The 27,995-nt window shown below is 42.4% G+C and overlaps 1 protein-coding gene across 1 annotated transcript in view; it reads left to right on the top strand.

Annotated features, from left to right (window-relative positions):
• The window catches only part of ACBD3 (acyl-CoA binding domain containing 3), a 69,774-nt gene extending 41,982 nt beyond the window's left edge, over window positions 1-27,792 (top strand). The window contains 5 exon segments of the mRNA XM_049777556.1: window positions 7,312-7,470; window positions 10,391-10,565; window positions 16,632-16,818; window positions 21,250-21,534; window positions 25,838-27,792. Of these exon segments, the coding sequence (XP_049633513.1) occupies window positions 7,312-7,470; window positions 10,391-10,565; window positions 16,632-16,818; window positions 21,250-21,534; window positions 25,838-26,049 (1,018 nt within the window). The 3' untranslated portion in view covers window positions 26,050-27,792.
• Window positions 27,793-27,995: the final 203 nt, after the last annotated feature.

Raw genomic sequence — 27,995 nt, 5'->3', positions numbered from 1 at the left:
TGTGTTAAGTCCAGGAGAATGATGCGCCGTTCAAAGACACCAAGACCACAGACTCATGCAATAGCAGGGGGTTTATTTTCTTACAAGCATGCAGGGGCTGTTTAGAATCCAGCATAAGCCAGAATCTGCCAGCCCTGAGCCATGAGCATACAAGCTGTATATAGTATTTCAAACAATAGAAAGGTACAGTAGATTGATTGGCTTTAGGAAGTACATGACATCTGGCATTTGCTCAATCACATTTTTGCAAGGTACAGGTGCAAGCTTACAGGGTTAACATGACCAGGTTAAAACCATGTAGGAACAGAAAGAAAGTTAAACTATAACTGGGTCTACACGTTCCCACAATTGTGAAGGGAGGGGAATGATTTAAGGCGGTCAGGAAACTCAGGGGAAACTTAAGTTCCCAGAATTGTGAAGGGGGGTAGGTGACCAGGGCAGTTAGCAAATCCAGGGGAAACTTTTCCTTTACATCCCCCCCTTTTCTTTTTGTTTGATCTCTAATCCTAGAGATCTTGGGTTGTTTGATTAAGTGCCTCATACTGCTGCCTAATAATCATTAATTTTACTGCCCCCACTCGTTCTTGAATGAAAGTAACTAGACGATTAATAATGCAAGGCCCAATAGTTAGTAATAGCAGTAGGAGCACAAGTGGGCCTGTAATGGCAGATATTAGAGTTGTTAGCCAGGGGGACTGCTTGAACCAGGACTGAAACCAGTTGTCTTGAACTCGGGATTTTTGTTCCCTTTCGTCTAGCCTCTTTTTAAGTCTGTCCATAGATGCCTGTACGACCCCAGTGTAATCTGTATAATAACAACATTCTTCTTTTAGGGCCACGCATAGCCCACTTTCTTGTTCAAAGAGGAGATTTAACCCCCTTCTATTCTGGAGCACAACTTCTGACAGGGAAGTTAGCGAGTCCTTGAGAGCTCGAACTGAGGTTTCTATTTCTCTTAGGTCCTGCCTGACGGCTGTTTCAAGCTGACTAATTTGATCGGCCCCCCTTAAGAGCACAGTTGTAACTGTTTTAATTTCAGCAGCTAACTCCATCCCTAGGATGACTGCCAGGGTGAGGGAAACCAGTTCTCGAGGGTAGAGCAGCTACTAAACCTTGCCTTAAAGAAATCAGAATTATAATATAGCACTTTGGGCAGTTTCTGAATTAGCACACAATAATGGGAAGCCAGATTAGAAACTTCAAGGGCAATGCAAGGCATTTCTTTTTATGCCCCCTTCCCCAGCTGCTCTTCAAAAAGTGTGATTCACTACAAATCTGGTTATCACGATCCAGTCCCAACTGGAAGGGAGCTTCCAGTATGCCTGACCGGTGGTTTTACAGTCCCATGCTGTCATCTGGTACAGTAGGTGATCTTCATTTTGCCCGGTCCAGGAAGTTGAGTCAGATGGATATGCAGCGGGGTCCTTTGAGGTCTCAGATAGTCCGTCCAGGCCACTGACCACCCGGGCTGTGGGCTTCTGAGAAGTATCTGAAAAATACTTATGAAGAGGTTCTCGGGGGGTTTCTTACTTGTTCTGTATCTAAGATCTTTTACACCTAGTGTGTAACAATTAATGGTAACACAAGTTAAACAACAGAAATCAAAGGCATCATAGCATTATTAACAAACAGCTCTAAATTATTTTTAGTTAGACTTATGCTTGCATGTATAATTTATGATCTGTTCCAGTACAATTAATGAGAATGCTTTTACACATAGGTTACTTTACTTTAATTATAAAAATTATTTTTCTCTCCACCTCCACCCTGCACCTTACCAGATATTTGAAAAAATTTTGGCTCTTTTCTTTGCATAAACACAATACTACTGGAGAAATCTCCATTTGGGGCACCCCCAATACTCACAGAGAATTTTTGAGGATAGGGTGGGGACACAGCAGGTTTGTCACGTTACAGTCACTTAGGCTAGGCTGATGTAGGAACGAGTTGGTTCGAGGATGGCTGTTGTCTTCTCACCCACTGCAGGATTTTCCTAGAGGTAGCCTGTTCCACTCCTCTTCAGGCTTGGAAGAGACTCTGACCTCAAGTTCTTTTTTCTTGAGACTGAGGGTGGAAGGTGAGAGTGGCCGTGGCCAGTTAGTGCAGGTCCAGAAACTTCTAGGAAATTTCCCATTTCCTTTTTCAGGCCATTCATCTTGATGTCTTCCTGATTTTGTTAGCCAGATGCCTAAAAGTGCCTGCTCATCACACCACCTCAAGCCTGATTATTTTCCCAAAAGAGGGCTTTGGGGTCCCCTTACTAATTTTAAGATTTCCTGTTTGCACGGGGATTACTCTTCATGCAGAGAGGAAATCTACCTGTTTGTATTTCATGCAAAGCAAACTGATGCCATGACATAAAAATGATATTAAAAGGTGCTAGGAAGAGAGAAAAAGCAAATGTTACTTAATTTTGCACAGAAAATTTTAAACCTGATTATTGTCTGGAGGCTTTTACAATACGATTTTTTATATTATTATTAATTCTTTAAACCATGACTATATTCATAAAGTTCCTTGTGATACACTTATTAATATTCTTGGCAGCAAATAAATTTACATACAGAGAGTAGAAGTTTGCTTATTCTTCTGGACCCAGTTTAAAGCAGAAAACATATTAGACACCAGCAATTTATATTTTACAGAATTTTCTGGCAGACTTTAGACCTTTAAAAAATTTTACAATTAACAATTACTATATTTCTTTAACCTTTAAACTGAACCTCAATATTTTAAATTCTTGATTATTTCCTTTTAAAACCTTTATATATATTTTTTAGATGTTTATAATACCTTATTATTATTTTATTTTTACCCAACAACATATGAATACTATAACATGGTTTAAAACATTCAAAATTCTTTTGCACAAAAAATTGGCTAATTCCTGAGTTAGAGGCATAATAATAACAATAATAATCCGACTTAATCTGATAGTTTCTTTTTTTTAGTACACCTCCTTAGTTCCTTTTACACATTCTTAAATTTTTTCTTTCTAAATTCACTTTACAAATTTCCTTTAGTTTTACCAACTGGCTACTCTTTTTCAGAGTTTTATTATTTTTTTTTCAGTATTAAATTTATATCTTTTTATTTTGCATAACCACATATTCTCCTACATAAATAATATTTGATAAGACTTTTAATTAAAACATTAAACAAATTTTTAAAAGCTATGCTTTAGACCAAAGCAAAACATAAATTTTCTTAAAAGTATTTTAAATTTACAATTTAGAGGAGTTATAGTTCTTAAAGTTTGATTTTTTTTTTACTCAATTTTAATTACTTTACTTTTCTGAACAACTTAGTACATTATCCAAAATGGTTTTTTGTCTTTTAACTATTTCAAACATAGCATTTTGCAGTTTCTAAAAATTTATTTTACAATTTCTTACTACTCTATAACTTATCATAGGTCCAAATGAGTTTACTACAAATATACCCTGTTTATTGATTAAAATGCCAAATTTATGACAGTGTCCAGAACATATTATATTTTAAATTCCAGTTACCAAGTTACTTAAGCTTTACAAGATGCAACTTCAGCAAATGAGAGGTAGGTATTGAAACCATTCAAGCACTACAGTATAACTTAAGTTATAAAAACCTTTAGGATATTAAATATGACTAATTTTACTTTAATTTTAAAAGGTCTGCACTTTATACAAATACCTAAAACTTTTATTACTTTTTTTTTTTATTTTTCCCAATTTGAAAACAAATTGCTAGAATTACTTTTATCTGACAGGACCAAGTTTTTCTCTATTACACTTAGTAAAGACAGTCTAGGCATTTTTACATTAAGACCTTAAAACTACATTAAATTTTATATTGTTATCTAGATTTAGGCATTTCAACAATATTAAGCGTTCACAAGATTAACAATATTATCAAAATGCTAACCACAACATTTTCCACACAGTTTTGGCCTTTTAAAATTAATATTATTTTTAACAGACATAGAAATACAAAAATTTGTATTATTCCCACATTACAATGCTGTTGGAACCTGTTTCTGAACTGATTGATAATTTCTTAGAGTTGGTGAAATTCCTTATGGCAGGTGGCATTTTCCAGTCTGTATTAGAACTCAGTTTCATCAGAAAAGTTAATTACAATAATTTGCAACATTTTCCACCAAATTATTTATTCTAAGAAACCTTTAAGTCAGAGGAATTTTTCAAAGAGATTTAAAGACCCAATTTTTCCTTCTGGACTCCCAGCCACTTCCAATTTCTTCTTTGATATGTAAACCAGGGGGGGGGGGAAGGGAGTTTGGTAAGTTTTCCTTTCTTGGATAAGCTCCAGTAAAGAATTTTTTTAACTGACTAATTTCTTAGCTTCCCAGTCAGAAGCAACAAGACGGCAGCTCTCAAGATTTTTCTGATTTTTACCTTTTTGGCTGAGGTGTTTAGTCACAAAGTCCAGCCCCTCAGTACAAATTTAAGTCCTGCTGGCCAGCAAAGAGTCAGAGTTTGCGACCACCACCTTGCCCTGTCCCTAACAGAGCCTGTCTTGAAATACAAAAACACAACGAAACAGAAAATAACAAGGAAGTATAGAAATTGCCACTTAACACCAATTTTTGCACCTCTGGGAAGTTCGCCAGCAAGAGACCTTGGACTGAGCAGTTTGAGCCTGCTCCATGGTTGACTGAGAAAAGGCAATAGATAATAACAATCAAGAAATCAATTATCACACAAATTCCCCACACATTCTGCCAAGCACTTCACCACTCACACTGACCGGTCTTCACTCTCACTTTAAAATTTACAAATTTCTTTTGCTCTCCGGGCCATGCCCAATGAACTCCACACCTCTCCAGGACTGGGAGGGATTTTTCCCTCACTGAGTAACTTCCAGTTTTGAAGAGAGAGATAGGAGAAAATGAACCAGAGAAGTGGAAAGCCAAAAAAATTAAACCAAAACTAAAAAATGAGATCAAAATGAAATCAAACCAACCTGAAAGGCTCTGCGAAGGGCTCATGCCCAATTTGGAAAGCCCGGCCGGGACTTGCACTGATCCTTGGAGCTCCGTGGAGTCTCCTACGTTTGGAGCCAAGATTTCTGTTTCCTGCCGAGGAGGCCTCGCCCGACCTCCTCCCTGATGAGAAGGGCCCCTCTGGCCACTTCTCCCTAGGGCTCCTTAATAAAACAAGTCACACAAGACATGGAGAAACAACTCACACAAAACAGTAGACAGACAAACAGAATCTGACCTAGGTCCCGATACTTGGGCAGTTTACAAATGTATACCCCACTAAGGGTCATACATACAGAAGGGCTCCCGAGCGTCCTCAGGATCCCCAAACCTCACTGAGGCGTCCCTCAGATCTGTGACCTGCGGCCCTCTAGACACGTCTGTCAGCTGCCACCGAGAACCCTCACGGGCTCGTACAGCAGTCACACTGCCCACACCAAGTGCACATTTTACCTCCTAGGCGCCGGTGTTCTCAAAACCCCGAGGTGAAGCGTTGATGTCCCTGAACAGGCGTGAATATCTCGGTGGAACCTCCAATGTTAAGTCCAGGAGAATGATGCGCCGTTCAAAGACACCAAGACCACAGACTCATGCAATAGCAGGGGGTTTATTTTCTTACAAGCATGCAGGGGCTGTTTAGAATCCAGCATAAGCCAGAATCTGCCAGCCCTGAGCCATGAGCATACAAGCTGTATATAGTATTTCAAACAATAGAAAGGTACAGTAGATTGATTGGCTTTAGGAAGTACATGACATCTGGCATTTGCTCAATCACATTTTTGCAAGGTACAGGTGCAAGCTTACAGGGTTAACATGACCAGGTTAAAACCATGTAGGAACAGAAAGAAAGTTAAACTATAACTGGGTCTACACGTTCCCACAATTGTGAAGGGAGGGGAATGATTTAAGGCGGTCAGGAAACTCAGGGGAAACTTAAGTTCCCAGAATTGTGAAGGGGGGTAGGTGACCAGGGCAGTTAGCAAATCCAGGGGAAACTTTTCCTTTACACTTGCATACTGTGAAATAGTCTCCATAGAATACACTTTATTTTTTTCTTTTTTTGGTTTTTGGGCCACACCCGGCAACGCTCAGGGGTTACTCCTGGCTATGCGCTCAGAAGTCGCTCCTGGCTTGGGGGACCATATGGGACGCCGGGGGATCGAACCGCAGTCCGTCCTAGGCTAGCGCAGGCAAGGCAGGCACCTAACCTCTAGCGCCACCCTCCGACCCCAGAATACACTTCTATTAAGATTATATGTGGGGCCGGGCGGTGGCGCTGGAGGTAAGGTGCCTGCCTTACCTGCGCTAGCCTAGGAGACGGACCGCGGTTCGATCCCCCGGCGTCCCATATGGTCCCCCAAGCCAGGAGCGACTTCTGAGCGCATAGCCAGGAGTAACCCCTGAGCGTTACCGGGTGTGGCCCAAAAACCAAAAAAAAAAAAAAAAAAAAAAAAGATTATATGTAAGGGGCCCGGAGAGATAGCACAGCGGTGTTTGCCTTGCAAGCAGCCGATCCAGGACCAAAGGTGGTTGGTTCGAATCCCGGTGTCCCATATGGTCCCACCCCACCCCACCCCCCATGCCTGCCAGGAGCTATTTCTGAGCAGACAGCCAGGAGTAACCCCTGAGCACCGCAGGGTGTGACCCAAAAACCAAAAAAAAAAAAAAAAAAAAAAAAAAAGATTATATGTAGAGGCTGGAGAAATAGCATAGCAGTAGAGCATTTGTTTGCCTTGCACGTGGCCAACCCAGGTGGGACCTGACAGGAGCAATTTCTGAGCACAGAGCCAGAAGTAAGCCCTGAGTACTGCTGGGTGTGGCCCATTTTTGTTTGCTTGTTTTTGGTTTTTGGGTCACACCTGGCAGAGCTTGGGTTACTCCTGGCTCTACGCTCAGAAATTGCTCATGGCAGGCTCGGGGGACCATATGGGATGCCAGGTTTCAAACCACCATCCTTCTGCATGCAAGGCAAAATGCCTTACCGCCATGCTTTCTCTGGCCCCTATATTTTGGATTTTGGTGATGCCACATTGTTCTCCCCAAAGTGACTGTTGTTACTGAGAGATAAGTCAAGGTTTTTTGTTTGTTTGTTTGTTTGTGTTTTGGGGGGGTCATACCCGGCATCGCTCAGGGGTTACTCCTAGATCTATGCTCAGAAATTGCTCCTGGCAGGCTTGGGGAACCACATGGGATGTCGGGATTGGAACCACCATCCTTCTGCATGCAAGGCAAATGCCCTACCTTCATGTTATCTCTCTGGCCCCAATATGTCAAGTTATTTTAAACAGACTTCTCTGGATTGGGTTCATTCTCTGTCCTTTCCCTTGTAGGAAGGAAGAGGAGGAGAGAAGGCAGCGTGAAGAAGAAGAGAGAGAGAGACTGCAGAAGGAGGAAGAGAAACGGAAGAAAGAAGAGGAAGAAAGACTGAGACGGGAGGAGGAAGAGAGACGACGAATAGAAGAGGAGAGGCTTCGACTGGAACAGCAAAAGTAAGCTGTTGGCTGATGCTTAAGAGCAAGAAGTATACTGGCATGTCTTGTTAGTTTTTTTAATCATTGTAATCTTAGAATGATGTTTTGTTGGTATAACTGGAAACTTAGACCAGTATTAGTTGTTTGCCAATTGTTCCAAAGGTCTGTAGAGTGTCAGTATAGTAAGCATAGGTTGGTTGCAAAAAGTGGAGTGTATTGGAAAGGATTTGGGATTGGGGCAGGAGCTGAGTGAGCTGTCTTGCCTTCTCTTTCTGGGACCACATGATCTCTTGTCGTTGCTTCTCTCAATTTAGACCTGTTTCATTCTTCCTATAGTCTCTATACATTGTTGGTTTCCTGTAGCATACATAGGCTATTCCAGCCTGGATTCTGATAGTCTTTGTTTTCAAGCATCTGACAGAAATTGATAAATCTGAAAGTTAGTTACACATTCCCAGGACAGAAAATCTAGTTGGTACAGTCTGCCTGTAACCCAGTGTCTACTCCTAGTGCAGGATTTGGGAGCTAAGAACCTTTTTTATTCAGGACGGAGTATAAGAATAGCTCTCAGAAGGAACTGGTTCTTGAGAGATTTGGGAGTACAAAAGAAACAGGATTGGGAACCAGAGAGATAGAGTAGGTCTAAGTTCAGTCCTCAGTATCCCATATGGTCTCCCAAGTCTGCCAGGAGTGATTCCTGAATGCAGAGCCAGAAGTAAGTCCTGAGCATGGCTGGGAGTGATAAAACAAAACAAACACAATCAAAGAAAAGCAAGATTAAAACCCACAGTACACAGTAGGGAGGAAGTCTACAATTGTCAGGGTGGTGGAACTTAGAAGATAATATATGAGGATATGAAATTCTGCCTATTCCCCTTCCCTCTTTATTTCTGAGTCCTTTTTTCTATTTTCTTTTTCTTTTTTTTTTTTATTTTGTTTTGTTTTTGGTTCACACCGGCAGTGCTCAGGAGCTACTCCTAGCTCTATGCTCAGAAATTGCCCCCAGCAAGCTCAGGGACCATATGGGATGTTGAGATTTGAACCATCTCCCTTCTGCATGCAAGGCAAACACCCTACCTCCATGCAATGTCTCCTGCCCCTGAGTCCTTTTTTCAATAAAGCTCAAACTAGTACTAGTCTCTAACTAACCCAGAGCCTCATTGTACTCATTGTACTTTGGAATAAATCTTTGACTGTTACTCTTTGGGGGCAGGGGAGTATCATAAATGGATCCAGCACCATATGCTATTCAGGAGTTTGTAAGGTTTTGCTTTGAAATATATTCGTTTTGGGGTGGTTTGAGATCTTTAAAATAAGTTAAATAGTGCCGGAGAGATAGCACAGCTATAGGGCATTTGCCTTTTAAGCAGCCGACCCACGACCAATGGTGGTTCAAATCCCGGCATCCCATGTGGTCTCCCAACCCCTCGTGCCTGCCAGGAGTGATTTTTGAGCAGAGAGCCAGGAGTAACCCATGAGTGCTGCCGGGTGTGGCCCAAAAATAATAAAAAATAATAATTAAATAAGTTAAATAACTGAGTATATTGTGGTTCCTTTAAGAAGGAAAATTAAAGAAGAATTACAGTAGATAATGAAAAGTAAAGTTTTAGACCAAGTGTGCCCAGATTTGTTTTGTTTTGTGGGCATACCTGACAGTGCTCAAGATTTACTTCTGACTCTATGCTCAGGGATCACTCCTGGTGGACTTGGGATCACACCCAGGTCAGCCTCATGCAAGGCTGTACTGACTCTCCTGCCTTATACTGTTGCTATTTATGATAGGCTTTTTTGCGGGGAGAGGGGTCACATCCGCCAGCGCTCAGGGGTTCCTCCTGGCTCTACGCTCAGAGATCGCTCCTGGCAGGCTCAGAGGACCATATGGAATGCCAGAATTCGAACCACCATCCTTCTGCATGCAAGGCAAATGCTCTATCTCCATGCTATCACTCCAGCCTATTATGATAGGCTTTTTTGTTGACTTTATTTATAATTCATGGTAACACAGCATTTTTGTTTTGTTTTGTTTTGTTTTGTTCTTTTTCTTTGAACCAGACTCATCTGTAGTTAGAACTTTCTCCTGAATCTGAGCTCAGAGCTCACTTCTGGCTGGGTTCAGGGACTGTGTGGGGTATTGGCAATCGAGTGAGGACCCTACCCACTGTCCTATCTCTGCCTACACTCCTACTTTTTAATGCATGTAGAGAAGCTGTGGCCACCAGTTGAATATCTCCTTTTTCTCTTAGCTGCCATCTCTTCCTTTTAAAGCACCCTGCTTAAAGCGTCTGGGCTAGAGCCACCAGGCTTGACATGATGCCTAGTCCTGGCGTATTAGCATTACGATTTTGGGCAAGTTGCTGAGTGCCATTTCTTTCTCCTTTGTGAAGCCCCTGCTGAGTGTTTACTGCACGTAATCCTAAGAAATGAGAGGTTAGTACGTATAAGTGCTTTAGTGTTTTTTGGTCAGTTGGTTCCTTTCTTATTTTAGCTTTTCAACCACACCTTATGATGCTTGGAACCACTGTTAGTTTGGTGCCAAGGTGTTATAGCAGTGCCTAAGGGAACCAGGTAGAGCTGGAGATTGAACCAGGCTTCCATATGTGAAGCGTGGACATCAGTCCATTGAGTTCTCCCCAGCCCATGGGAGTGTTGGGGCCACTGAACAGCACTATAAAAGCTGGCAATTATGATAGCGGTGGTATAAATGACATCCTTGATCTTCCTCTGTAGCCCAGATGATCCATAGAAACCCTAATAAAAGAGTAGATTCCAAGTTAATTTCCTTACATCTGTCTTGTGGGCCTGGAACACAAGCTGTTTGGTATGCATTATTAGCTATTCATTTTTAGAAGTTAGACATTCTAAAAATAAACAAGGATATTTTATTTTGTCATGAACAGTATCCTAAAGTCAGTCTAGTATATATTTTTAATGTTTTTAGGCAGCAGATAATGGCAGCTTTAAACTCCCAGACTGCCGTGCAGTTCCAGCAGTATGCGGCCCAGCAGTATCCAGGGAACTACGAGCAGCAGCAAATTCTCATCCGCCAGTTGCAGGAGCAGCACTATCAGCAATATATGCAGCAGTTATATCAAGTCCAGCTTGCACAGCAACAGGTATGCTAGAGGACAACCATAGAATTCAGCCTGACGAGGGTTTTTAGTTACAGTGGCAGCAGGTTCCTTTTTAAGAGTCACTACTGAATTTTGCATTAGTCTCTAAAGTATAAAGTAACTTCTAGGTGATACTAAATGGAGATCTTAGCATTTTATTGGCAGTTATGAAAAAGAATATATGATATTAAAATAATAAATGATGTAGCCACTATTATATTCTCTTTAGGGTATTTAAAAATTGTTTGAACTAGTACACTGGCATAGACTCTAATAGTGGTCTTGGAGTCATGAGGACTGGGTGACCAGTATTAGCCAAGGACATTTGTCAGACTGTCATAGGCTCAGACAGCTTCCAGGAGGAGGCCCCACTCCGTCAGACTATTGGCTGGTTTTGCTGGGCTATGTGTGACACCACCTTGACTTTTGTGTTAAGTACCACAGTTAGATATTGCTCACCTACAACACGTTGGTAGGACTCCTCAACTCTGCCCTCATATATTTCACTTCCATATAGGAGGTTATGGGAGATAACATGGCACTAGAGGCAGAAAGTGTCAACTAATAATTGAAATTCTACTTAGTGTGGGTATACCGTGTTTGGTTTCATATTATTTAGATACTGCTCTGATTTTTCTCTCTTATTTTGGGGGGAGGGTTTAGGCCACACTCAGTGATGCTCAGAGGTTATTCCCGGCTATGCACTCAGAAATCGCTCCTGGCTAGTGGGACCATATGGGACACCGGGGATCGAGCCCAGGTCTGTCCTGGTCAGCCGCATGCAAAGCAAATACCCTATCACTGTGCTACTGCTTCGGCCCCTGTTTTTTCTCTTTTTTTTTTTTTGGTTTTTGGGCCATACCCGGTAGTGCTCAGGGGTTACTCCTAGCTGTCTGCTCAGAAATAGCTCCTGGCAGGCACGGGGGACCATATGGGACACCGGGATTCGAACCAACCACCTTTGGTCCTGGATCAGCTGCTTGCAAGGCAAATGCCGCTGTGCTATCTCTCTGGGCCCGTTTTATCTCTTAAGTCAGGAATCGGAGATAAAATCCTGACACTGTCCTATTAATCTCATGGTACTATTAGGGAAATAAAAAACTAGTTTTTCCTTGAAATTATTTTGTAGGGGTCAGAATGAAAGCACAGTGATAGGGCAATTGTCTTGCATGCAGCCGACACAGGAAGGACCCAGATTCAACCCCTGACATCCCATATGGTCCCCCTGAGCCTGCTAGGAGCAATTTCTGGGTGAAGACCCAGGAGTAACTCCTCTGAGTGCCGCCTGGTATGGTCCAAAAAAACAAAGAGAGGGAGGGAGGGAGGACGGGAGGACTCTGTAATTTTGCATTCATTTTTTTCACCTCTTAGGAAGACATAAACTGTCTCTTTAAGCCAAGCCTACCTGAGTTTTTTTGTTTTTCGTTTTGTTTTGGTTTTGGTTTATTTTTTGGGGGGAGGGGGTCACACCTGACTGTGCTCAGGGGTTACTCCTGGCTCTACACTCAGAAATCGCTCCTGGCATGCTTAGGAAACCATATGGGATGCTGGGATTCGAACCACTGTCAGTCCTGGTTTAGCTGTTTGCAAGGCAAACGCCCTACTGCTGTGCTATCTCTCCGGCCCCAAGCCTACCTAAGTTTTACTTACTAATTTTTACTTATAAAGTATTTAATTTATCAGACCCAAATGAGGAAAATATTAAAATATTATTGCTCATCATTTCTTATTTAACTATAATTTTTTTTTTGTTCTTTTGGTTTTTGGGTCACACCTGGTGGCGCTCAGGGATTATTCCTGGCTCTGCACTCAGAAATTGCCCCTGGCAGGCACTGGGGAACTACCATCTCCTGGGTTGGCCATGCACAAGGCAAATGCCCTACTGCTGTGCTATCTCTCCAGGCCCAAGTATAATTTTTGTTGTTTTGTCAAGCCCTTTAAATTCCTTGAAAATTAGTATTTGTACCTTCAACATTGGTAAAATGTTCAAAAACACTGCATATTTTGCAGTAAGTAGAGAAAAAGGACGTCAGCCCAACTGTTGCTCAAGATAAATAGTAGTCTTTTTGAAGTGTTTTTTTTCCCTAAAGTTTGTTTCTGATTTAGTCCACCACTTTCCCTTTCCTGTTTCTTTGAGATTGAGATTATTAGATACTAATAGGTTAAACACTGTCCTTCCTTTTAGGTTGCTCTTAACTAGAACAAAACCAAAACAGAATTGGGAAGAGAGGAGAAGAAAGAAAGAAAAAGAAAGAGAGAGAGGGAGGAAGGGAGGGAGGGAGGGAGGGAGGGAGGGAGGGAGGAAGGAAGGAAGGAAGGAAGGAAGGAAGGAAGGAAGGAAGGAAGGAAGGAAGGAAGGAAGGAAGGAAGGAAGGAAGGAAAGAAGGAAGGAAGGAAGGAAGGAAGGAAGGAAGGAAGGAAGGAAGGAAGGAAGGAAGGAAGGAGAAAGAAAGAGAGAAAAAGAGGAAGGAAGGAAGGAAAGAGAGAAAGAAAAGGAAGGAAAGAAAGGAGAGAGAGAAAGAGGAAGGGAGGAAGGAAGGAGAGAAAGAAAGAGAGAGAGTTAGTTCAAACTAGATTACAATGGTCAAACGTGGTGTATCAAAAATAGGTTGTCTCTGGGAAGAGGAAAGAAACTAGGGAATGAATAAAGGGAACTTTAGTCCATTCAAGTATTAATTTTTACATAGATACTAAGAAAAATGTGGAAAGAGGAGCATTTGTTAACTTGGGGTATAGTTATTTGAGTATTTGTTCCATTGCTCTTGTACCTTTCTGTGCTTTTTTTGACTTCTCAAAGAGTAATCAGTAAATAATGTGGTCTATTATATATTGTGGATAGTAGGATCCAAAAATGTTTATTCGGCTAGTTTGCAGAAAGAGCTAACTGGAAAGGGACAGTTTGGTTGGACCTATTTATCATCAACAGAAATTCTTCTCTTTTTTTTTTTTCTGCTTTCCTGTCATGCAGTGAATGTTCTAAGTGTGCTGACTTGTTTTGGTTGTTTGAACTTCTGGAAGCTGGTACTCTTTCTGTAAAACTGGAAATTACTGACAATCTAGGCCTTGAAAGAAGGTATTATAAAATCTCAACTGTGTTACTAGATCTGTGCTTGCAGCAAAGAAGGGGGCTGCTGTTTGAGTAATTTGGTTATGCATAATCATGTTAAACATACTGTATTTATGCCAAAATACATTGTTATTCTAATCCATGAGATTATGTAGTCTTTTTTCCTATCTATTTTATAAACACATACCAAGTGATCAACAAATTTTATACTTTAACAAATTATAGTTTGTTATGATCTATAGATGGACATCAAAAAAATGTTAAAAGAACCATACACGAAAAGAAATAAATATTTATTATAGACAAGCAAGGCAAATCTACAGTGTTGTCAATATAGTTGTTATACTTGGGGGTGGGAATTGTATAAAAAGGGGCAACTGAGAGTATTCTGGAATGTTTAATTTGAATATATTGGTTACGTATTGTATAATACATATATTGTATTTATTGTATATAAATACAGTTGTATATTGTATATGTATATAATATATTGGTTACATGTGTATATCTAATTTATGAAAATGGATCTAGATGTTCATTTATGACTGTATACTTTCCTATGTATGGGTACTATAATTCAAAGTATTCCCCCAAAAGTTACTGAATTAATAATACTTAGGTAGTAAAGAAATATATCCAACTGTGACATGAGAGACTTTCTAAGATTAGTTTTCCTTGTATTTGAGATGTTTTCACTCTCTTTGTTTCAGAGGACATTTTGATTCCACATTTATGAATATACACAATTTAGTTTTTTGGGTCATACTCCGTGGCGCTCAGGGGTTACTCCTGGCTTTGCGCTCAGAAATCGCTCTTGGCAGGCTCGGGGACCATCTGGGATACCGAGAGTCATACCCTGGTCCATCCTGGGTTGGCTGCGTGAAAGGCAAACGCCGCTGTGCAATCACTCCGGCCCTTATGAATATATACACTTTAATCATAATTATGTAAGCAGTGACTATCTCTGAAAGAGTATTTTGACCACACACTATTTCATAAGCATATTTAATACATAGGTCAACGTTTTTTACAATATATTAGAGGTTGTTCGATTTAATTATTATTTGAAGTTAAGTATTTTATAGTGACTATTTTTTTGGTTTGTATTAGAATTTTTCCTAAGTGACTAGTTGGTTATTCTTTTTTTTTTTTTTTTTTTTTTTGGTTTTTGGGCCACACCCGGTAACGCTCAGGTTACTCCTGGCTATGTGCTCAGAAGTTGCTCCTGGCTTAGGGGACCATATGGGACACCGGGGATCGAACCGTGGTCCGTCCAAGGCTAGCGCAGGCAAGGCAGGCACCTTACCTTTAGCGCCACCGCCCGGCCCCTAGTTGGTTATTCTAAATGTCCACCCATATCAGGTTTTACAGTTTGTTGCCTCTGCTTTTATTAGTTTTTTGTTTGTTTGTTTTGGGGTCACACCCAGTGGCACTCAGGGGGTTACTTCTGGCTTTGTGCTCAGAAATCGCTCCTGGCAAGCTTGGGGGACTATATAGGATGCTAGGATTCGAACCACTATCCATTCTTTCATAAAATTTTTCTGTGACCCATTTATTTTCACCAAGTTTAAAATTTTCTGATTTCAGTTTCATATATTTTGAATTATATCCAATTTTCTGTGTATTTGTGTGTGCATGGTGTTTCTTTTCAATTTTTATCTTTCATTTTTATATTTTTTGGTTTTGGGGTCACACCCAGCAGCACTCAGGCTCAGGGGTTACTCCTGGCTCTACGCTCAGAAATCGCTCCTGGCAGACTCGAGGACCATATGGGTTGCCGTCCTGCATGCAAGGCAAATGCCCTACCTCCCGGGTATATCTCCGGCCCAGTTTCTTTTGATTTTTTGAGGGTTCTTTTGTTTAGTTTAGTTTGGGAGGTCATACGCAGCAGTGCTCAGGGTTACTCCTGGCTCTATGCTCAGAAATTGTTCCTGGCAGGCTCAGGGGTTCCTATGGGATTCCAGGGATCGAACCCAGGTCGGCAGCATGCAAGGCAAATGCCCTACCGCTGTTCTGTTCTTTCAGCCCCTGAGGTATTTTGTTTGTGGCTTTACACCCAGCTGCGCTCAGGGGTTACTCCTGGCTCTGTGCTTAGAAATCGCTGCTGCAGGCACAGGGGACCATATGGGATGTCGGGATTCGAACCACCATCCATCCTAGATCGGCTGCTTGCAAGGCAAACGCCCTACCACTGTGCTATATCTCTCTGGTCCCTGTTTTTTGTTTTGTTCTTGGGTTGTTTTTTTTTGGGGGGGGTCACAGCCGGCAGCGCTCAGGGGTTACTCCTGGCTCTACGTTCAGAAATGCTCCTGGCAGGCTCGGGGGACCATATGGGATGTGGGGATTCGAACCACTGTCCTTCTGCATGCAAGGCAAACGCCCCACCTCCATGCTATCTCTCTGGCCCTGGCCCGTTTTTGTTTTAATGTCTAATTTTTGCTCTGGGTTTATTCCTAACTGCACTCAAGATTCACTCCTGGTGATACTCAACGGACCATATATGTATGGGCTGTGGTGAATTGAACCTTAGTCAGCACATGCAAAGCAAACACCCTACTGTGTACTAGCACTCCAGCAATTTCTATCAATTTTTAGAACAAATGTCACTGTGTTCAATTTTGCCCTTAATCTTTGTTTTAGGTTTTTCTACGCACTTCAATTTTTCTAGTCATCCTCAAGTTACAAAAATAATAATTTTCAGTTAGTTTGTTTTGTTGTCAGTGTTGTTTTTGTTTTTTTGTTTTGGGCCACACTTCAGGGCAAATCCCTGCCCACTGCACTATCGCTCTGTCCGGCCCAGTCCATGTTACTTTCGCAGTGATTTTTAGCTTTGATGTTCTACACTATAGATAGAATAAAATCTGATAAGGTTCATTAGTAATTTCTTGAAGCAGAGTGCATTGGTTGGTTGGGCAAAAATATAGGCCAGTGTGCTTTCCAGGGCAAATGTTCGTTTGTTGTAATTCTTGTTCAGTGTCTTCAGTTTTTCTTCATTCTTTTAGGCAGCCTTACAGAAACAACAGGAAGTAGCAGTTGCTGGGGCATCTTTGCCTGCATCATCAAAAGTGAATGCAACAGTAGCAAATGATGTAATGTCGGTTAATGGACAGGCCAAGACGAACACCGACAATTCTGAAAAAGAAATTGAACCAGAAACTGCAGAAGAAGTCCTGGAGAATGGACCAAAAGGTATGATTTGACAGGTGTTTTATAACCAGGTGTCATATAATTCAGACTATTAAAAGCAGAACTCCAGAGGTCGATATCCCCCCCCCCCTTTTTTGTTTTTGTTTTGTTTTGTTTTGGGGTCACACCCGGCAGCGCTCAGGGGTTACTTCTGGCTCTATGTTCAGAAATCATTCCTGGCAGGCATGGGGGACCATATGGGATGCCAGGATTTGAACCACTGTCCTGCATGCAAGGCAAATGTCCTACCTCCATGCTATCTCTCTGGCCCCATATCCTTTTTTTTTTAATTTGTTTTCTTTTGGTCACATCCAGTGATGCTCAGAGTTTTCTCCTGGCCTGGTGGTGCTTGGGGAACCAAATGAGATGCTGGGTAATCAGTTAAAGTCAGCCACGTGCAGGGCAAACATCCCACCGTTGTATGTCACTCCAGTCCCAGGTTCACTATCTTTTGAGAGCAATTACATATTTATGAGAGTTGAATACTTGGTCAGCCTTTTTAGTTTGAAATGGTTGCTTCCATTCACCTAAGGAAGATGTCTCAGACACATGGATTTTTTATTTTATTTTATATATTATTTATGCTCAGAAATCGCTCCTGGCTTGGGGACCATATGGGACCCCGGGGATCGAACTGCTGTCTGTCCTAGGTTAGCGCTTGCAAGGCAGACACCTTACAGCTAGTGCCATCACTCCAGCCGCTGTATTTTATTGATCACATATATCAACTCATATAATGTGTGTGATGTAAAAATATCCAGAGGTTGGGGCTGAAGCAGGTAGTGTTTTGCCTTATATGTGCCAATCCTGGCACCCTATATGGATCCTGAGCCCATCAGAAGTAATTCCTGAGTGCAGAGCCAAGTGTAAGTACACTGGATGCAGCCCAAGAGCAAAAGGAAGGAAAGGAAAGGAGGAGGGTTCCTTAACCTCAAAGCTCTACTGCTTTTTGTTTTTTTGGTATTTTTGTTTTGTTTTTTTGGTCACACCCTGCAGCGCTGAGGTTACTCCTGGCTCTACGCTCAGAAATTGCTCCTGACAGGCTCGGGAACCATATGGGATGTTGGGATTCGAGCCACCGTCTTTCTGAATGCAAGACAAATGCCCTACCTCCATGCTATCTTTCAGGCTCTACTGGTTTTTTATTCTTTTTTTTTTTTTGGTTTTTGGGCCACACCTGGTGATGCTTAGGGGTAACTCCTGGCTAAGCACTCAGAAATCGCTTTTTGGCTTCGGGGACCGGGGAATCAAACCGTGATCCGTCCTAGGCTAGCGCAGGCAAGGCAGACACCTTACCACTTGTGCCACTGCTCGGCCCCTCTACTGGTATTTTTATTTTTTATTTTATATATATATATATATATATATATATATATATATATTTTTTTTTTTTTTTTTTTTTTTTTTTTTTTGGTTTTTGGGCCACACCCAGCGGTGCTCAGGGGTTTACTCCTGGCTGTCTGCTCAGAAATAGAAATAGTTCCTGGCAGGCACGGGGGACCATATGGGACACCGGGATTCGAACCAACCACCTTAGGTCCTGGATCAGCTGCTTGCAAGGCAAACGCCACTGTGCTATCTCTCCGGACCCTGTTTTATATTTTTTTAGTTTTTCGGGCCACACCCGTTTGATGCTCAGGGGTTACTCCTGGCTAAGGGCTCAGAAATCGCCCCTGGACCATACGGGACACTGGGGGATCGAACCATGGTCCTTCCTTGGCTAGCGCTTGCAAGGCAGACAGACACCTTACCTCTAGTGCCACCTCGCCGGCCCCTCTACTGGTATTTTTATTTATTTATTTGTTTGTTTGTTTGTTTGGTTGTTTGTTTGGTTTTTGGGTCACACCCAGCAGTGCTCAGGGGTTATTCCTGGCTCCAGGCTCAGAAATTGCTCCTGGCAGGCACAGGGGACCATATGGGGCACCGGGATTCGAACTGATGACCTCCTGCATGAAAGGCAAATGCCTTACCTCCATGCTATCTCTCCGGCCCCTCTACTGGTATTTTTAAATAAGTATCTCCCTTCCTCCCTCTCTCCCTCCCTCCCTCCCTCCCTTCCTTCCTCCCTTCCTACCTTCCTGTTTTGGAGCCACACCCAGGAGCTCTCGATTTACTTGGCTCTGCACTCAGAATCCACTCCTGGCAGACTTGGGAGACCATATGGAATGCTGGAGATCAAACCCAGGTCGGCAACGTGCAAGGCAAATGCCCTACCCACTGTGCTATCGCTCTAGCCTCCAAATCTTCCATTCAGTGGTTGGTTGAGATATTTTTCAGTACTAGGGCGTACAGTGGTGAGGCAAAATAGCACATACAGTGTGAATTGTAGCTGTGATTATTACTATGCTAGAGATGAAGAGAAGGATATAAGGAGAAGAGCATGTCAGTGACTGGTCAGAAATGGTAGTGGGGGGTTTCAAAGCAGGGGAATTATCTCAATAGAGGAGGCCTTGCAGTCCATAACCAGAACTGCATCCGCTATCCCCAAGCATCCCTAAGTTTGGTTCCCCATCCACCAAATATAGCCCCATCATACCACCACAGCACTGCTGGGTATTCATGGCCTCTCTTTTAAAAGAAAAATATTGGCTTTAGAGATCTTCCTTGTCTTTTTCAAGCAAGTAATAGAAAATTACTTCAGGTCCAAAGAGACTTGAAGAACTAAGCTCAGTGAATTGAGCACGTTTTGATACAGGAGGCCCAGGTTAGGTTGCCAACAACACGTTTTTTTGAGCTCCACCAGGGATGACCCCTGAAATTTCACTGCATCTTCACCTCTTGTGTCCCACAATTAAAAGTTCACTATCGGGGCCGGTGAGATAGCACAGCGGTGTTTGCCTTGCAAGCAGCCGATCCAGGACCTAAGGTGGTGGGTTCGAATATGGCGTCCCATATGGTCCCGAGCCTGCCAGGAGAGATTTCTGAGCAGATAGCCAGGAGTAAACCCTGAGGACCGCCTGGTGTGACCCAGAAACCAAAAAAAAAAAAAAAAAAAGTTCACTATTGTTTCAAACTAGTGGTTTTATTTTGTTTTGGTAGTGTTGGGATCAAACCCAGAGCAAGGCAAGAGCTCTGTGATTAATTCTAGAAAACTTACTGAGTAATTTAGTGTTGCTAGACTGCTTATTAGCAAAGACTTTTCACTCAGCTCCACATGGTTTCAATTTAGCCCCAGTGTTTCTGTTTCTTTGTGCTCCTTTAGAAAACTCCCAGAACTTTGGGATAATCAGAGGCCAAGAGTTTTGTTTCAGCATAGAGACTAAAATCAAAGCTTAGCTTTTTCTGTCTACATCAAAAATGAATTTATCGTTAAGTTCATCCCTCTCCTTTTTTTTTTTTTTTTTTTTTTTTTTTGGTTTTTGGGTCACACCTGGCAGTGCTCAGGGGTTATTGCTGGCTCCAGGCTCAGAAATTGCTCCTGGCAGGCACAGGGGACCATATGGGGCGCCGGGATTCGAACCGATGACCTCCTGCATGAAAGGCAAACGCCTTACCTCCATGCTATCTCTCCGGCCCCCATCCCTCTCCTTTTTAGAAAGTTTCCCCAGCTCCAATAAGGAAATCTCTAACGTGGTTTTTAAACTCCTAGATTTAGTTAAGAGTATTGGTAAGGGGCCGGAGAGATAGCATGGAGGTAAGGCATTTGCCTTTCTTTTTTTTTTTTTTTTTTTTTTTGGTTTTTGGGCCACACCCGGTAACGCTCAGGGGTTACTCCTGGCTATGCGCTCAGAAGTCGCTCCTGGCTTGGGGGACCATATGGGACACCGGGGGATCGAATCGCGGTCCGTCCTAGGCTAACGCTGGCAAGGCAGACACCTTACCTTTAGTGCCACCGCCCGGCCCCGGCATTTGCCTTTCATGCAGGAGGTCATCGGTTCGAATCCCGGCGTCCCATATGGTTCCCCGTGCCTACCAGGAACAATTTCTGAGCCTGGAGCCAGGAATAATCCCTGAGCACTGCCGGGTGTGACCCAAAAAACACACACAAAAAAAAAAGAGTATTTGTAAAAATCGGGGCCAGAGAGATAGCATGGAGGTAAGGCGTTTGCCATGCACGCAGAAGGTGGTGGTTGGAATCCCGGCATCCCATATGGTCCCTGAGCCTGCCAGGAGCGATTTCTGAGCATAGAGCTAGGAGTAACCCCTGAGCGCTGCTGGGTGTGACTCAAAAAAAGAAAAAGAAAAGAGTATTGGTAAAAGTAATTTTAAGATGGTGGATTGCTTTGTTACTTGAAGAAGTATGATGACCTCTGAATACCCATGACATTGTCAGTGTATGATTTGGGGGATGGGTTTGTGGGGAGACTTAGGCTCCTGTGTAGTGTGAGATAAGGGCCATGTTACACTGGGTAGTGCCTGGGTAGGTGGCTGTCTGCAGCCTTGGCCTTTTGCACACTTAGAGTCTCTAGCGTTCATAATTCTTCTTGTCTTCAGACTCTCTTCCAGCAATAGCAGCTCCATCTATGTGGACACGACCGCAGATCAAGGACTTTAAGGAAAAGATTCGGCAGGATGCAGATTCTGTGATCACCGTGGGCCGAGGAGAAGTGGTCACTGTTCGAGTACCCACCCATGAAGAAGGATCATACCTCTTTTGGGAATTTGCTACAGACCATTATGACATTGGGTTTGGGGTGTATTTTGAATGGACAGACTCTCCAAACACTGCAGTCAGCGTGCACGTCAGTGAGTCCAGTGATGACGACGAGGAGGAAGAAGGTAGAGAGCTTGGATCGTGTGCAGTAGATGCTGGGTTTTGTGTTGGCAGAAATGACAGGTCCGAATATCAGTCAGTCAGGCTTTATAGATTAGAATGGATCCCATTGGTAAAATCAAGACTAAGCCACTGTGAGAGGGGCCAGCATCTTCCAGAGCATTGTTCTCTGTAGGCTCCCAGGATGGTGCATGGGGACCACGTGAAGGGAGCCACATAAATGGGAGCCACAGCATGAGACTTGGGGGGCCAGTTGGTAGAACGGGGGCTAAGAGGAAAGAAACCAGTTTGGAAGGAGTCACAGGAAGGGGTAAGGTTGAGAACCGCTGCTCTCAGGGTTGGGCCCAAATCGGGAATTTTCCTGATTGCAGGGATGACCTGCCCACCAGTTGATTTTACTGATCTCTGCCTTCCTTGGGTGTTGAAAATCTTTTTTTTTTTTTTTTTTTTTTTTTTGTGGTTTTTTTTGGGTCACACCCGGCAGTGCTCAGGGGCCACTTCTGGCTCCATGCTCAGAAATTGCTCCCGGCAGGCACGGGGGACCATATGGGACGCCGGGATTCGAACCGATGACCTCCTGCATGAAAGGCAAACGCCTTACCTCCATGCTATCTCTCCGGCCCCGGGTGTTGAAAATCTTAATACGCAGGGAGACCATGTATTTCTTCTTCACTTAAAATTTTATTTTTATTTTAACAGGAGTTCACAGAAAGTAACTTTTTTTTTTTTTTTTTGGTTTTTGGGCCACACCCGGCGGTGCTCAGGGGTTACTCCTGGCTATCTGCTCAGAAATAGCTCCTGGCAGGCACGGGGAACCATATGGGACACTGGGATTCCAACCAACCACCTTTGGTCCTGGGATCGGGCGCTGTGCTATCTCTTCGGGCCCCAGAAAGTAACATTTTAAAGTGACTAGACTCCAAGGGTTATATACCATTTTAATAAAAGAAAGGGAATTTGGATGCAATTTGGATGACACATTATAGGGAAATGACTAGGAACTCTATGGGAGAACTAGTGGAAGGTAGGGGTTATTTAATGGAGTCTGTTTATGCAAATTTGTCTGTGTCAACTCTAATGGTAAGGGGGCTCCTCACTTGCCAGTACACCTTACTTTTAGTCAGATAAACTCTAGGCAAAGAACTTTTTGGTAGACATTGATATTCAGTCCTCTTCAGCAGAGGGCATGTATTTCTGAGATTAGCTTTTTAGGGTGTTAATGGCAAAGATGCTTTTTTTTTTTTTTTTTTTTTTTTTGGCTTTTGGGCCACATCCAGTGACGCTCAGTGGTTACTTCTGGCTATGCGCTCAGAAATCGCTCCTGGCTTGAGGGACCATATGAGATGCCAGGGGATCAGAGTTTCCAACTGAAGTCTGTCCTGGATCAGCTGTGTGCAAGGCAAACACCCTACCGCTATGGTATCACTCCGAACCAGGGGAAAGATACTTTTAATTTGAGATAGAGATACAAAAACTTTTTTTTTTGGTTTTTGGGTCACACCCGGCAGTGCTCGGGTTACTCCTGGCTGTCTGCTCAGAAATAGCTCCTGGCAGGCACGGGGGACCATATGGACACCTGGATTCCAACCAACCACCTTTGGTCCTGGATCGCTGTGCTCTCTCCGGGTCCAGATACAAAAATTTATCAGAACATCTAGCTTGGGGCCAGAGAGATAGCATGGAGGTAAAGCGTTTGCCTTGCATGCAGAAAGAAGATCAGTGGTTCAAATCCCGGCATTCCTTATTGTCCCCTGAGACTGCCAGGAGCGATTTCTGAGCATAGAGCCAGAAGGAACCCCTGAGCACTGCCGGTTATAACCCAGAAATTAAAAAAAAAAAATCTAGCTTTAACATTTTCCAATCATGATTCCCTCTGAAAATCACTATTTGACTGGAATGTATTTTGTGTCATAACACCCAGAACACGACCAGGAGCCAGCTCCTCATATTTGTTGACCGATCAGTTTGGAAGGACCTTCTCAGTCCTTGAACCGCACCAACCTTTCAAGTGTCGTGTGATAGACTGTTTATTCTTGAAGAGGGTTCATGTGTTTACGCTTTTAATTGTGTTGGCATCAATCTCGTGTAAAGCAGGTACATTGATAAGAGGCTGAAAGTTCGGTTAGTTTTTGAGGTGTATGTACAGTTCCATTCTTCCTGGCTGTCCCTGCTTTGGGCCCTCTGGTGTAATGTCTGCAGACACACGCATTAAAGGTCAGCACCACTTAGGAGCTGCCTTGTCTTGTATGGCATTTTATTCTCACTGATCTTAATTTCTGAGCACCCTACCAAGGGAAAAACATTGCCCACAAGTACTGCTGACTTAACCAGAGAGATGAAATGCAGGAATGTGAAATCCAAGAGCATTATTTGGAGGCAGATTGTAGGTCAGAGGGCACTTCATGCCCCTCAGCAGTACCAAGACCAGGGACTGGACCCTACATTGAAAGTTTTTGTTTATTTTGGTTTGGGGCTATACCTGGCAGTCCTGGTGCAAAACAAGCACCCTAACCAATATTAGCATTTCTAGTGCAACATAGGCTCATTAAAATCAAACTGTTCTGAGGCTGGAAAGATAGTACAAAAGAAAATAAGGTGCTTGCTTTGCATGTGGCTAACCCAGGTTCAATCCCCAGCATCCCATATGGTCTCCTAAGTACTGCCTAAAAATTAAAATAAGTGATACTTTGTATTAGACTGGTTTTAGATTTAGAAAAATGTTGCAGTTCTTCTATATTCCATGGCCAGTAATTTTTGCCCGACTGTTAGTATTGTACTGGTACATTATAAATAGCTAATATTGATTCATTTATTAACAGTTTAGGGACTGAAAAGATAGTATAGTCTCCCCACAAGCACTGCCAAGAGTGATCCCTGAACACTGGGTATGGCCGAACTCGCTCCCCACCCAAAATCAAGTTTCCCAAATTTTGTTTCTTCCTATTTTACCATTTTCCAATATTCTTACTCTTCTAGACAGTTTCTCAAACTTAGCTTGGAAAGTCCTATGCGTGGGCACTTATAGTCATCACAGTTACAACTGTCCCCCAAATCCATTCTGCCACGTTATAAGTCTGAACAGTCTTTTGTCTTCTATGCTGACCTTGGCCTGTTTTCCTTGAGGTGGTTGTTGTTGTTGTTTATTTAATTTTACTTGAAAATTAAATAAATAAATTAGGGAGGCACACCTAGTGGTGCTCAGGGCTTACTCTTGGCTCTGTGCTCAGGGATCATTCCTCTTAGTATTCAGGGGACCATATGGGATACTGAGAATACTAGGTTGGCTTGTGCAAGATAAATATCCTATGCGCGATGGCGAACCTATGGCATGGGAAGGCTTTGCAGCTGGCACTCAGGAAGGTCCGCAATTAAGATATGCGGTGCGGAGCCGGAGAGATAGCATGGAGGTAAGGCGTTTGCCTTTCATGCAGAAGGACGATGGTTCGAATCCTGGCATCCCATATGGTCCCCTGTGCCTGCCAGGGGCGATTTCTGAGCGGAGTCAGGAGTAACCCCTGAGCACTGCCAGGTGTGACCCAAAAACCACACACACACACACACACACACACACACACACACACACACACACACACACACACACACACACACAAAGATATGCAGCACATGCCGCATAGTTTTTAGATATTAAAATCTTGTTATTAAGGTCTAATTGACGTGCTGGCACTTTTGAGGTAATTCTTTGGTTTTGTGCAGCAGTTTGGGCACTCAGGCTCAAAAAGGTTAGCCATCACTACCCTATGCAGTGTACTCTTCAGTACATTTTTTATTCTTCATAGTTTTCATGGGAAGTTTTGTTGAAGTACTATGCATTGAACCCCAAGTCTCATACATTCAAAGCATGCATGAATCTACCACTCGTGGTTCACACCAAGCTCCTTGAGCTCACATGGCAGCAGTTGCTTCCATGTATGAGTGAGTGAAAAAAATGACCAGATAAATTCTCTGTGCATGTAAATTGTAGAGAAGATCAAGAGAATTCACAGTAAACAAATTCTCAAAGAATTAAAGTTTCAATGCTTGGGGTTTTAACCTGATTTTGTTGTTTTTGTTTTGGGGCCACACCGAGCAGTGCTCACAGGTTTATTTCTTGCTTCGCACTCAGGGATCACTCCTGGTGGTGCTCAGGGGACCTTGTGAGATGCCAGGGACCAACCTCAGATCAGCTGCTTGAAAAGCAAAAACTCCACCTGCTGCACTATTTATTACTCCAGCCCCAAACCTAAATTTTTAAACTGGGGATTTTTTTACTGGGGATTTGCTCACTCTTTCCTCCCTGCTTTCTCACAGAAAACATCACTTGTGAAGATAAAGCCAAAAAGAATGCCAACAAGCCTCTGCTGGATGAGATTGTGCCCGTGTACCGACGGGACTGTCACGAAGAAGTCTATGCCGGCAGCCACCAGTATCCAGGGAGAGGAGTCTATCTCCTCAAGTTTGACAACTCCTACTCTTTGTGGAGATCAAAATCCGTCTACTACAGAGTCTATTATACTAGATAAAATTGTGTTACAGAGCTAGGAGTCTAGGGGTGGGCAGGAGAGAGCATTTAATTTGCAAGTTTCTTTGACTTTTGTGGAACATTGCAGTCTGTGTTTACCCTATTGATTTCGGTCTCATGGTTTGTGAACCCATTGGGAATCAAGATTTCCTTAAGACTCTTGAGCATTCATACTTCGGGCTGAAAAGGAGTCCTCAGACTCATCCAGCCTGTGGGTACTGACCTGCAGAATCATTAGTGGACACTGAAGTTGCGTGAGCTCTGTGTTAAATCTTGAAAGTCTCCAAAATAAAATATCCCAACATTGACCCCTCCTGGCTGATGGTTAGTCCATTGCTGCCTGCTGTATGTGTTTGCCGAGACCTCTAGTCAGAGTGCTCTCCCACTTGAAAGGTCACCACTTTTTAAACTAAAAACTAAGATCTCACAAATTATAATGGGCCAGGAAATCGTCTCAGATTGATCTTGTTCTGAGTGGCCCAGATCATTTTTTGCCTTGGATGTAGCTGTTTAGCTGAGAACTATATTACAGGGAACACTTTTTTTTTAAGTCCCAATAAAAGAACACTTCGACCATTCTTAGTATGTTTCCATAAATTGACTCTTCGTGTGTTCATATCTCTAGTTAGCAAAGCAGAAGCAATCTGTTATCTTAATTTGGGTTTATAAAGAACATATCAAGTGGGAAACGTTTTGACACACACATCTAGTTACAATTTTGTTATCCCAAATTGGCACCTATTGAATAAAAATATGGGGATAACATTGCACTAATAGGAAAAGCACTGCCAGAGATACTGCAGTTCGTTGCTCGTTTTCCTTTAGTTTGTTACTAAGGTACAAATCTTATGTGATGCATATGCCCATACTTATATTTTCTATAGCTTTAATTTATATTACATCTTTATTGATGGGCAAGGAACATCTTTGTTTTCCTTACTTGAAAACATATGGATTAATTGCCTCAAATTAAGTGATTAACAAGAAATTGTTTTCAGGAGGGAGGGTGATATAGGTAGAAAATGACAGAAGTGGCAATATACATGATTAATCTATATTACTAAAATACATAGATATTTTAAATGTTCAAATCATAAGTCACTTCTAGTAGGCCTTCCATTGATTAGCTGCAGTTTATAAAGGTCACTACATGAGGGATTTTGTGTTTGTGCTACATTTCTGTTTTTTAAGACCTAACCCTCATTAGGTTACTCGGAAACTGGATTGTTTTTCTCTTACACTGTGCTTTATTTGTTTTTGTTTGTTTGTTTGTTTGTTTTATTTGATTTTAGTAGTCCCAGCTCATGGGTGTCCACATTGTTACATACAAAATATTTGTCAAGTCATCCATCGACTCCTGTATATATATATGGTACAGAAACCACGGGGTTAGGCACTTCTTGGCTTTTTTTTTTTTAATGAGAAAATACTGTATTTAAAGTGTAAAATAAACTTTTAAAAGCAGCCACTAATATATATATATATATATATATTTCTTCTAGCCTTTGATTACAGACTTGTCCTTGCATATATTAAGATGAATTATCTTCTAAAATTATTGCTCTTGGGAGCAGAGTATGTTACTTTACACAGCAGCAATTCCTGTCATGTCATATCAGAACATTTTTGGTTTTTAAACTTTTTTATTGCCTTTGGCTGTTGATTAAGTAAGTACAGTAATAGTGCGATTTCAAAAAAGATCTTGAAAATAATATATTTAATCAATTAAAATGTTTATCTGTAACTCGTTGATGTTTTATTAACATAATTATATTCTGAAGTAGCCTGCATTTTATCATTTGGGTAGTAGGGCAAAAGAGTTAAAATCTGGGGCCGGGCGGTGGCGCTGGAGGTAAGGTGCCTGCCTTGCCTGCACTAGCCTAGGACAGACCGAGGTTCGATCCCCCGGCGTCCCATATGGTCCCCCAAGAAGCCAGGAGCAACTTC

This window comes from Suncus etruscus, chromosome 7, assembly GCF_024139225.1.
Source record: "Suncus etruscus isolate mSunEtr1 chromosome 7, mSunEtr1.pri.cur, whole genome shotgun sequence".
Lineage (NCBI taxonomy): Eukaryota > Metazoa > Chordata > Mammalia > Eulipotyphla > Soricidae > Suncus > Suncus etruscus.
The sequence above is the reverse complement of the archived record's forward strand: the minus strand, read 5'-3'. Positions and strand labels throughout refer to the sequence as shown.